General features: G+C 40.1%; 1 protein-coding gene across 50 annotated transcripts in view; it reads left to right on the top strand.

Moving 5' to 3' along the window:
- The window catches only part of MAP4K4 (mitogen-activated protein kinase kinase kinase kinase 4), a 191,409-nt gene that overhangs the window by 79,047 nt on the left and 99,591 nt on the right, over positions 1–12,771 (top strand). For all 50 annotated transcript variants that reach the window (XM_049115402.1, XM_049115404.1, XM_049115401.1 and 47 more), the window contains exon 3: positions 6,001–6,057. In XM_049115402.1, coding sequence (XP_048971359.1) covers positions 6,001–6,057 — 57 coding nt within the window. The remainder of the gene's footprint in view (positions 1–6,000; positions 6,058–12,771) is intronic.

Genomic DNA, 12,771 nt, shown 5'->3' with positions numbered 1-12,771 from the left:
CAGGGATTCAGAGTAGGTTTTTATTATTGGTTACTATATTGCCATGTTTGATTATAATCACTTAAAATATCTATGTTATAGAATGGTATACTTGGCAGCTCCTCTATGTAAGTTGGTTTAATGAGATGATTGTGATCATTTGTATTCTAAAGTTTACAGCTTTGTATAGGGAACAAGTCTGGGTGTGAATCTTGAGCTGATTAACTTAACCACTTAACCCTCTCAAAGCTTTAGTTTCTCTGTGAAATGAGGACATTGGTACATATGTTGGGTTGTATCAGGAGTAAATGAAAGTGCATAGAAAGTGCTTTGTTCACTACATGCTCCAAGAGTGGGGACATCCTGGTGCCTTGTATCCTGTTCTTACAGTCCTGTCTTTAGTACTGGCATGCTTCCCAGGTGTCACAAGGGTCATGCTTGCTGGAGTTCAGGCTAAAAAGTGTGCACCCCTCTGGGTTGTTGAGAGAAGAAAATATTTGTTGTTCCTGAATTGTGTTTACTTACCCTGAAGAGTGTCATAAATTTAATAGAATTTTCTTCTCCAATAATATATCTACTCTCGAAGGCTGAGTGAGTGCAAAACCTTTAGGATTCTGTAAAGAAAGGTCAGAATTAAGTAGGAAGTTCTGTGTGCAGAAATGGAGCTAAGTTGTAGTGCATACCCTTGTTAAGATATGAGATGGTGATGCCATACAATGACAAAGGATGATTGATGTTGAACAGCAGCATGACCATCCCCAAGGAGATGAGTCCTGAGTTAAGGACTTGGTCTTTCATTTCTTCAAATCATTTTCACCCCCTTGAGTTTCTTCTTGTAAATGAGACCATCAGATTTTGCCTTTCAGTGAGCATACATGTTCATCAGATTGTATTCTAATGGAGTTACCTGAGGTCTAGGTAACATGAGTTAGTTCCTAGTAGTTGGTCAGTTGGTGATATTACATCTTTTTCCTCTTGGGATTTAAAAGCTTCCCTAGAATGCTGTTCTTTCTACCACTTAGCTTCTCTTTGTGGGTTAGGACAGGCTTCATTAGAGGACAGGCTGCCACCATGCCCTGCATTTTAAAACCATGAAGTGTATGTGTGTTGTGTTTTTTTTTTTTTTTCCTTGGAACATATATCACAAATGTAATGCATATTTGCAGATGCAAGGTGGCAATTTTGATCCTGTTAGAAACACGAAGGTGAGTTAGAAATTAGGGCATTTTCCTTAGCTTGAACGTCTGCCAAGAAAGTTTGAGTTTTTCTTTTAAAAAAAGAAACATTCCTTTTCCCCCTTTAAAGACCAAAAATGAATCAGATGCCACAAAGGTTGCTCTACTAAAGGGGACAATTCTGGCTAGTGTGAGCCAATTTGACTTTGTGTGAAATATTTATTGCAGTAACAATTTTAATTTCAAATCATGGTAACCCTTTGAAGACACTGAGGGGGAAATATTTAAGCTGTTTCTTTAAAAACAAAAAGGCCCTCAATAGCAGGAACTTGACCAGCTGGTAGATATGATAGGAGTGAATCCCTTGCATTTTATGTAATCATTATGGAAAGAGAATCCCACTACCATAGTACCATGGGTAGATAACACTCACTTTAGAGTTCTTCATCTATAGAATAAGATAATGGCCTGTTTTGCTGGCCTTTATAAGATTTTTCAGGCACTACTAAGAAAATAGCTGTGAATAGTATTTGGGGGGGCTTTTCCTCATTGGATGCCTTGTTAAGTGCATTAATGTTCACCTGGTGCCTTATAAATAAAACCAGGGGCCTTTAGTCTCTTCCTTCTGGCATTTTATAATGCTGGATGGGACACCATGTCCAAGAAATGCAGGCAATAGGCCAAGAGAAACAGGTTCATAATGGATGTTAGGTATGTATATTTAATACTGACCAAGTCATATACTGAGGTGTTCTAAAAGTGGATGATACAATAGAAAGAAAGGTCCTATTAAGTTCCAAACTTCTCCATGTGCAGGCTAGGCATTTAAGTGACACAGCATGCTGGATGCAGTCTCAGATAAAGGAAGGTGATCATATTGGTCATCACAGGGAGCAGACTGCATGAAGCAGCCTTTAAGAGGTGGTATAAAGGTCAGAGTGGAATGATATAGTAGATGTGTAGCCTCAGACTTCAGTGAAATAATGTCTTTTCTTATATCTTTGACCCCTAGCACAATACAGTTGGTTACGATTATGTGTATTTTCTCTTCAAGTACTACTGAAGGCCATTTGTTACACTTCTAAAGTGATGCCAAAGGGGCATGGGTAAGGCCTTCCTGATGGGTGGGGGCACCTGGCTTTTGTGGATTTAAGTTTGTAACCAACCCTGAGGGGAACCTTTAATATATTCTCTCTGGGGTAGTAATTGAGTAAATCACAGACAGATTTTTATCCTTTCAAACAACTCTTCATATGACCTCCATGCGCAATTATAGGTGTAAGGATGTTTGGTACATTTCAGTCCCAGCTGTAGTTTTTTTCTTTGGGCTGTTTGCTCACCATTTTGGTTCTTTTTTGCAAAGATGACCCATCTGAGTAGATAGATTATTATTTCTGTTTCAAATTTAGAGGTTTTCTCTTAGTTTGTTGGTTTCTTTTAAAAAAAATAATCAGGGTAAAAAAAATCAGGGTAGTACATTACTTTAGCACCCCAATGCCTTTCCCCATATTGGCCATGCCTTTTGAAAATATGAGAAATGGGGATGCCTGGGTGGCTCAGTGGTTGAGCATTTGCCTTTGGCTCAGGGCGTGATCCTGGGGTCCTGGGATCGGGTCCCACATTGGGCTCCCTGCATGGAGCCTGCTTCTCCCTCTGCCTCTGCCTCTGCCTCTGCCTCTGCCTGTGTGTGTGTGTGTGTGTGTGTGTGTGTGTGTGTGTGATACGAATAAATAAATAAATAAAATCTTTAAAAAGAAAGAAAAAAAGAAAAAAAATGTGAGAAATGGGCCTAAATAGACTAGGGTTACGGTAGTTACAAGGTGAATTAAGGAGAAAGGGTTATTAGCATGGACCTCTGGTGGGAGTGGAGAGAGGAGGACTCTCTCATCTTAGAGCCCACTATATGCCAGATATGATGACTAGGGCGTTATATACTTTAGGTTCTTTATTTATGGCCTGCTTATTCTAAAAAGGGCATTGGGATCCTACAGTGATCCTAGGAAGCTTGTGAAAGTTAAGCAGCTTTCCCAAGGAAATACAGTAATGAAGTGGTGTCAGAGAAATGAAAGCCAAACACTGCCAGGATCTCAAATTTCATTTCTTTCAGTATGTTGGCTTGTTTCTTAGAAAGGAGAGGGACAGAATTCTTAGACAATTTCCTAATTTAAATTTAACTTTAAAATGGACGTAATTTTTGGAATACCTGATATACATTAATGAAGACTAATGCCTTTGTGTGGTCCATCCTCTAACACAAAAATAATTGATTAGTTGTTAGGTACCGATTCTCTCTAATCCCCTAGTAAGGGAAGCTCACATTCTGTGAAAGCAAACACTGAGTGAATTCACAGCTCTAAGCTTTTATGCTGTCAAATTGCTAAATCTTGAGAATAGTCTGTGGTCTTGAGTTCAGGCATAGAGGGAAATACTGCTATTATTACATAAACTTCTGGAGTGGTTTTTTTCCATGGCCCATGGATTTTCTTCATCTATAAAGATCTTATGTTATCATATCAGATTCTCAGAAGACCTTCCCCTCCCCCACATATCACCTAACACATTCCCAGGGTAGTGCTATTTACTTCTTAAAAAGAGCAGATCTGGGGGCAATTTTCTTGTGACATTTTCTCTCATCATTTGGTTCTGTCAGCAAGAAATTTGCTTTAGTAATTTGGAAATAACCTCGCTACAGGAAGAGTAACCAGGTATGTGTTTCCAGTTTTGAGGACTGCCTGGGTGCTCAGGAGATAGATGATCTTTGTGTTCCTTATATAGAAAGTACTATAAGATTACTCAATACTGTTGTCTGAAGTTTTCCTCTTTGCTTTTGGATTTGAGGAAATCACAGTTTGGCTTCATGGTTGTGTTAACCAGTCATAATCATGGGATTTTAAAAAATTTTTTAAAGATTTTATTTTATTTATTCCAGAGAGCTACATAGAGGCAGAGACCTAGGCAGAGGGAGAAGCAGGCTCCATGCAGGGAGCCCGATGCGGAACTCCTTGGGACCCCAGGATCATGCCCTGAGCTAAGGCAAACGCTCAACCGCTGAGCCACCCAGGCGTCCCTATGCACATTTTAAATGAGTAATTCAGGGATGGGCATTATCAAAAGATACTGAATCTTGGACAGACAGGTAGGAAAAAATGGCAATAGAATCAGAAGTATGGGAGCCCATATAATATTCATAAATTACTACTTTCTGACACACAATTGTATTCCACTCTGTGTATCTCTGAGATGGAGTTTCTATAGATGTCGAGTGGCTTCTTAGATCATTTTGTGTGCTGTATGGTAACCTGTATGCAGGGCAGCATTTTCTTTCAGGATTGTGGGTTACTCAGCCGTGAATGCAGGAGGGAGTGCCAGACTGTCCGGGAGGGTTGTCTGAGGATGTTGGGGAAGATGTGATGATGGGAGTACTGAAGGCACAGTTGAGGGGACAGTTTATGTCTGCCAAGGCTGGCCACACTAGAAAAGCATGCTTGTGGAATGGTAGCTGGGGAATAGCTGACAGGGCAGGAGGCAGTTCCTTGGGCTGTGGACCGATGTGGGACCAGCCTGCTCCCCTCAGAAGCAGAACTTATGACTGCTTGAACTGCAAGTGTATGTGTGTTGTGGGAATGGTGCCCCCCTTTTTATGGTGGCACTTTTGAAGACCAGGAAGGTAGTTCAGTTTAGAGGGAGGTGGTGGCATCTGCAGGTCGGTGAGAGTTGGGATAAGGTTCTTGGCCTGTGGATTTTGTCCTGGTTACCTGTAGAGTTGTGTAACTCCTGCTCATGAACTGCTGGGCCATTGCAGGACTCCATACCACTGTGACCACATACAGTTGAGATGTATTTGTAATACAGTGTCATTTTCATGATGGTGTTTTGTCCTAGATGCAACTTGAATTCCTAGATAAGCTTTCCAGACTAACTGGAGAGATTTCCTCAGGTTTCAAGTTCTAAAGTTCATAACTGTTCATCATGAGACCACAAGAGAGGCAGGCTCTTAGGAGATACAGGAACATTCTTTCTGTTTTACATTTGTTGAAGAAGAACCATTGTCCACAAAGTCCTGAAGTAAATCAAGCTCAGGAGATCTGGGTAGCTCTGTGTTACTCGCCTGAGAAATGGCCATCAGGGCACTGCAAAGAGTAGATGGAAGGGTCAGGGCTGACAGGAATTAAATCTAGTCCTGTGCATCTGGGTGAGAGAATGACCTCATATTGGTTTGAAATGCTCAGGGATAGAAATAATGACTTTTAGGTCCTAGGTCAGGAATGATACTGTAGCTGTAAGAAGACTCTCTCCTTCTGCATCATCCCTATCTCTTTGTGCACTGCCTTATTTTGAGTAATTATTCTCAACCTCACTTTGGGACTGTAGAAAAGCTTCAAATAAGACCCTTGGTATAACTTTCATAAAATCAAGTAATGGGTCTTGGGAGTACACCAGGGAAAAGTGACTGCTATTCGTTTTTAACAGTAAATATCTAGGGGCTTTTTTGCGATGCGTCATTTTATTTATGCAGAATGTTAAGAAAGAAAACATGGCCAACCGGATGTATATAAGAAAATATTATTTAAGTTGCTTAGGTTGAGAGGTAATGATATGTAAATTGAACCCAAGAAAGAAAGGAATTGATACTTTATCAAAACTTACTGTCTCTACTACTTGTTTTGTTTATTAAGTGTGGTTCATTGATATTATAACCCATATTCTGCTGGAGAGCACGAGACTATTTCATCATCACTTTTGGGGAAAAGTACAAAAGAGATGATTTATTGAAACTGTAACCATTGTGTTCTAATGATCCTGCAAAAACGTGATGCCAATTATCTTTCTTTTCTCTGTTTTTCAGGGTCGACATGTTAAAACAGGTCAGCTGGCGGCCATCAAAGTTATGGATGTCACTGAGGTATGGTTGGGTCACAAATAGTTTTAAAGAAATCATTATATAAAAAATAAGATCCTCCATCCCTCTAACCCCCAATGTAATAGTATTACTCTGTTTGTAGAATCGATCTTGAACAAATTGCCCCCCTGTGACATTGTGGGTTCATAAGGTCCAGCAGACTAGTTGGCTTAAATTGTTGCAGATGGTCCCCCAAGTAACTAGGAATCAGTAGCATTTTCTTTAAAAAACAAAAAAACTGAGTGATGTCATCCTTGGCAACTTAATGGACCATAATTGGAAACATCTCTAATGGAAAAGTAAAGATTTGAGAAGGGCCCATGGAGGTCACATGGATAGGGAGATCGAGGGGGTGTGGGGTGGGGAAAGACTTCTCTGGGGTATTAGGCCACATTTGGGCCATTTCTTTTATTTTTAACATGGGGAAAGAAAACAGATCCAGCCAAGTTCCCAGAGGTTTGAAAACAGAAACATCTGCTAGAATGCTGAGCAGATTGTTGGCAAAATTTAGTAGCAAAAAATAGTTCTTGAAACGGTCACATGAGGATTTACTCTGTAGCTTTAGATGGGAAAGAGGAGAAATTAACTCACACAAAAGTAAGTGTATATGTTCCTGTGCATGTACATACATGCACAAGTCCATATTTAACTTCTTGAAGATAACCATAGACCGCAGTGAACCAAATCCATCTTACTTTAAATTATTTTTATCTGAAATTTTACTTTTCATTCTCATGGTTGCTTCTAACTTGCCTAATTATAAATAACATCCACCATCATTATCATAGATTCTAGAGTTAGCTAGCAGCCATGGGGATCTGGGATATAGTTTTAAAAATTTTATTTTTTTATTTTTTTGAGAAGAGGGTGCTGGGCAGAGGGAGAGGGCAGGAATCTCAAGCAGGGGCTCGATCTCATGACCCGGAGATCATGACCTGAGCCAAAATGAATAGTTGGACACTTAACCAGCTGAGCCACCCAGGCGTCCTTAATTGGGTATCTTTAAATCAGACCATAATATTCCCCAAATCTGGGGTTGATCTAGGGAGATAATGACTGAACTGATTTCAGATGTACAGTTGAGTATTCTAGAGAGATTTCCTCCATGGTCCTGTTCTACTCTTGGTCTCCAAAAACATGCTCATCTCCAATATGCATATTTGTTAGTACGAATTATATGTACTGCCGAAGTGAGCACTGTTAGTACGAATTAGAAAACACTGTTGCCTGTGGACTATGAGACAACTGATAGAACTTTATACAAATATTTGAAGATGTGACATTTTATGAGATGGCTGCTCTCATTTTTCTGCCACAGAGAATACTAGAGACTTTATAATGAAAAGGGACCCATTGCAGGCACCTGGGTAGCTCAGTGGTTGAGCGTCTGCCTTTGCTCGGGTTGTGGTCCCATGGTCCTGGGATCAAGTCCTGTGTCTGGGTCTCTGCGGGGATCCTGCTTCTCCCTCTGCCTGTGTCTCTGCCTCTCTCTCTCTCTCTCTCTCTCTCTCTGTCTCTCATGAATAAATGAACAAAATCTTTTTTATAAAAAAAATAAAAAGGACCCATTGCTTGGTTGAATGGCCTAAGGAAACTTGTAACATACTATGATAATGGACTGTTCTGTTGCCTTATAGTGACACTATCTTGGATGCTTTCCAGTTAAATATTATTTTTAAGATTATTTTAAAGAGTAGTGAAGGAGCAGAATTTCTAACCTAACTGTAATTTAAATACAGCAGTCAAGTTATTTCCGAAGTGCCCTCTGTGAATGGAATGATGGTTGGCACCTTCCTGTCAAGCTTCCATTCCTGCCACTGTGCATGATGCTGGTGCTGCATTGGGAAATGGTCTAGCTGGAGCCTCTGTTCTTTGGCATTTATTAACACACTTCCTGACTTATTTACTAGCAGATGAGACACCATTTTGAACATAAGCTTTTGGAATTTTACAAAGCAGTTGGAAGTTCTAAGAGTTGCATTTCTTTTTTTTCTTTCCATATACATAGATGATTTTATTTATTGAGAGAGAGAGAGAGAGAGAGCTTGCAAGCATGTGCACATGTGAGAGGCGGTGGTGTGTGGAGGGAGAAAGAGTCTTAAGCAGACTCCCTGCTGAACGTAGAGCCACCACAGAGCTCAGTACCATGACCCTGAGACCAAGACCTGATCCCAAATCAAGTCAGACGCTTAACCAGCTGAGCCACCCAGGTGCCCCGAGAATTGCATTTTTCTCAATTATATGGTCACTGCTTTTTTTAAAAAAGTAAATACTGCTACTTTATAATATCTATTGTTGGTGCTTTGGTTTCTTTTAATCATCTTTCTGTGAGCATAGCTATGAAATACATATCTATGTGTGTGATGGATGCCTTTTGTATTCCACTTTTGTTGAGTTGTATACAAAAGGTATTTCCTTGCCTGCAGAATCAGGCAATGTTGGACAAATGCATTTTCAGGACTCCTTTAAAAATAATTAAGCAAAACCCATGTGTTCAGGTAAAATGAAAACCAGATGGTGAGTCTTCAGAACAAATACAAACCAAATCAGCCATTTACCATATTGGCCTTTCAGTAATGTTTCTTGTGTGCTGTTTTTATTTAGTGACCTCTATACAGAGTGACCTCTGTGCTATAGCTTGGGGCACAGTCAGGGCTCACAGTGAGTGTTGATTATGGATAGAGGATATTGTACAGCTGGTACCCTGGAAAACATATCCTTGCCCCTCATATCAAGGGCCTTCCAGCTTGTAAAGTTTTAGACATTGGCCTAGGGGCGATCTAAGAGCAGGAGTGGGGAGCAGGCTGGAATGAGGGGGAATTTGCAGCTGATGTAGCAATCTTTTTGTATTTCTTCTCAGACTTTCACAATTTTAAGAATTGACTATCTTTAGGATTTTGAAAGGCTCTTTTTAAAGAAAGCTTGTCATTTATCAGAGTGGTTGTGGGAAGGGTTTAAGAAGCCATGTTAAGGATATGTTCAAACTGGAGAAGACCAGAACATGAGATCTATAACGTGGTTTTTGTTTTTGGAATAATTACAGATTCGATGAATTTGCAGAGATTATATAGGGGAGTCTCATGTACCCTGCACCCAGTTTTCTGCTGTGGTAGTAGCATCTTTGTAACTGAGTTCCTTACGCAAAATCAAGCAAGGCGAACAGTTGCTCTTACAAGTTAAGGACTCGACTCCTACTCCAGTGTTCGATTATAGCAAACAAGCCTGTACTGTTATACATGGCTTCAAAACAGTGCAGGCCACTGATAATTGGGCCTGATACAGTCCACAGAGCTTGTTCAGATTTCCCCAGTTGGACATGCACTTGTGTGTATGTATGTTTTTGAGTTGTTTTCAGGGAAACTTGATTGAAGTGGTTGTTGGATTCTTGTTAAACTCCTTCCTTTCAGTCCTCATATCTTAACATGGGGAATGATAGTTTCTGGGATATTCTATTACTTTGAATTAATGCTCTGGAAGGTAAGAAGATAAATCCGCTAGATCAATAACTCAATTTGGGGTCCATAAACTCTTAAAGTAAGATTTATCTCTGAGAATATGTTTTCATTTTAATAATATCCCCTGAACTTTTTACTATGAAAATGCTCATAATTACAGAATTGTAGGAGAAATGAACACTCTGAGTCACTCTGCTCTTAGACCGCCCCTAGGCCAATGCCTAAATGAACAACTCTGAAGTTAACATTTTGTATGTGTGTTGTATGTGTATTGTTGTGGCACCACCATGACTCTTCACTTGTACATACTTGAGTGTGCTTCTCTTAAAATACAGTCTTCCATATAATCATAACACCACCTGAAAGAATTAATTAATGCTTACAGAATTTCACTTGATGTTCAGTCTATTCAGATATCCTCAAATGTGCCAAGAATGTTTTTACAGACATTTTTCAAATCCTAGTGCAGCCAAGGTTTGTGCATTACATCTAGTTATCTTTTGGCTCACTTTTTGTCTGATAGCTCCTCCGTATCCTCCTGGCCCCTCCTGTTTCGTTTCATTTCATTTTATTTCTTTTATTTTTTTTTAATTTTTATTTATTTATGATAGTCACACACAGAGAGAGAGAGAGGCAGAGACATAGGCAGAGGGAGAAGCAGGCTCCATGCACCGGGAGCCTGACGTGGGATTTGATCCCGGGTCTCCAGGATTGCGCCCTGGGCCAAAGGCAGGCGCTGAACCACTGCGCCACCCAGGGATCCCCATTTTATTTCTTTTCTAAGAAATTGGCTTTTGGAAGAATCCAGCCAGTTTGTAAAATATCCCACATTCTGGATTTGCCTGTTTCCTTGTGTTGTGCTTTAACTGGTCCCTCCCTTTTACATTTCCTGGAAACTGGAAATTAGGTTGGGAGGCTTGTTAAGACTCTCGATTAGATGATGTGTATGTGTGTGTGTAGGCAAGAATACCTCATTCATGGTATTAGATCCTTCCTATTGTATCACGTTAGGAGTCACAGCCCTCTAGTTGTCTCCCTGTTAGAGAAGCCAAGTTTGAACTTTGATTGGAGAGGGAGTTAACCAGAGCTCTCCCCTCTTAGGATGTACTGCTAGCTTCAAACTTTGTTAATAATCTCCAGGGCAATACTTGGGCACTGTGTGAATATTCTGTTCATCAACAGCTTTTTAACTAATTGTTTTGCCATTCATTTGGTGATTCTTTCCTGATTTAGTTATTACAGTGAAATGATGACTTTTAGATTCTGTCTTCTATATTATTTAGCATCAGTCTATAAAGAAGAGTTTCCTTAGCTACTCCCACCCTTCTTTGTCTTTCTTTTTCTGGATATTGCTATAGACATTGGCAATTCTATTTATTCAATGTGTTTATCAATTAAAGCTATTACTGTTTATTTAATCAAATTGTACCTCATCTGGCTATGGGAGTTAATCCATGCCCTTTGTCATGACTCCTTTAGCTCTAAGTACTTCTGTATTTTCTGACACAAGTAGGTATTTGAAGCTCACTGGCCAGGATTTGGAATCTCTTTGTCTCAAGAGCTGTAGTTCCTTTTAGTGGGAAGTATCTTTAGAAACCAGTATCTGAATGCTTCTTCTCTGAAGTTTTTGGTCCTTGGAATATACTTCTTAAGGATTTGTAGTCAGAAGGCTATGCTCAGAAGTTACTTGAAATATTTCCTTTCTCTATATGGTTCATAAATTTGTTATTCAGCTCAGTTTAGTTTCTGTTGAGTCATTTATAGGGCTTGCTTTTTCTCCAGATTAATTTTTAAATGTGTAAATCATTTACATTGGTCACAAGTCAAAACCATATAAAAAGGTATGCATTTTGATAAACAGTTTTTAAAACGCTTACTCTAGATATCTGGGTGATAGACCACCTCACCCCCAAGTATTGCCATATAGTTACAATGCCCTTATTTGTTTTTGTCATTTGTTTGGGCAAGGTAGGACAAAACATTTCTTGGGGTGATGCAGAGAGAACAGAGGCAAACTTAATATGTGGTATTTCATGTCAAACTGAGATGAAATGGTGCTCTGTGGAGTGCTGTTTCACTGCAGTACATCACCATGGACTGGGAGTGTTGCATACACTTCAGTCTCCTGGCCAGTCCCATAGTCTTTCTTCCACTTGGCCATTTTGGCATGAAATGGGGTTAAAGTAGTAGATTAGCAAATTACAGTTTCTGGACCTGCACCAATACCTGGGGACTTGTTAGAAATGCGCTGTCTCACTTTCCACCCAGACTACTGCATTAGAAATTCTGGATTGGGGCTAGGACCCAGCAATCTGGTTGTAACAAGCCCTCCTTGGCGATTCTGCTGTACACTCAAGTTTGAAAGCCCATACTTTAATGGAACCTTAGGAAAGAAGCTGGCCGCTCATATCTACAGGTGAAGAATTCTAGCTCGGAGACACTGGCACCTCGTGCTCAGGAATACATTGCTAGTTAGATTACAGGGATTAGAATCCAGATCTTTGATTCTCAATTTAATGAGCCTTTGAAAGTAGTAATAGTTTGAAACATTAGGTTCTAAGTAGAACTGATTTGATCTGGACCTTAAAGACTGGAAGAGTCTTGATCATTTTTCTCCTTTCTAAAGTTTGTTTTTACCAGATCAGTCAGAGTATACTTTTTTTAATCTTAGGACCAAAATTTTGTGGTTGGTAATTGTGGCATATTCCTTGGAGGAAAGGAAGATGCTGGGGCTGATGGTCATTGGGGTGCAGGAAGCCAGCTGGCAGATTTTATTGCGTACCCTCCATATTCCTTGCACTGTGTTCCTAGGGATTTAAAGCATAAAAGCTGTGTGAAAACATGGCCTTGCCTGGAACAGCCAGCAAAACCCTAGCCTCTGCCTATCATCAAATTGGAGAGGCAGGAGCCCCAGAAGCAGCCCACCAGTGCTAAGCAAGTGAAGATCATATCTGACGGAACAGTGTTTGAGCACCGTCTGAGCTAGGTCCAGGGAAGAGGAGGGGGACATATTGCTTGCTCTTATGGACTTCATGCTCTGACAAGAGAGAGCAAAACAGACTTACTCCAGTGACAAAGCAAGGCCAGGCTTGCTTAACAGTTAAGCAAGTTAAACCAGGCTTAACAGTTTTCTCTCTTTTCAGTTGGAGGGGAGCACAATATCACAAATGTGCTGTTCTTGTCTAGACTGAAAATAAGAACAAAAGAAAGGGAGGGAGAGATCTCTGTGGACTGTGTGACCTGTTGTTCCATCCTTTTGTTC

This window comes from Canis lupus, chromosome 10 (genome assembly GCF_003254725.2).
Source record: "Canis lupus dingo isolate Sandy chromosome 10, ASM325472v2, whole genome shotgun sequence".
NCBI classification, from domain to species: domain Eukaryota; kingdom Metazoa; phylum Chordata; class Mammalia; order Carnivora; family Canidae; genus Canis; species Canis lupus.
This window is presented reverse-complemented; position numbering and strand designations above follow the sequence as displayed.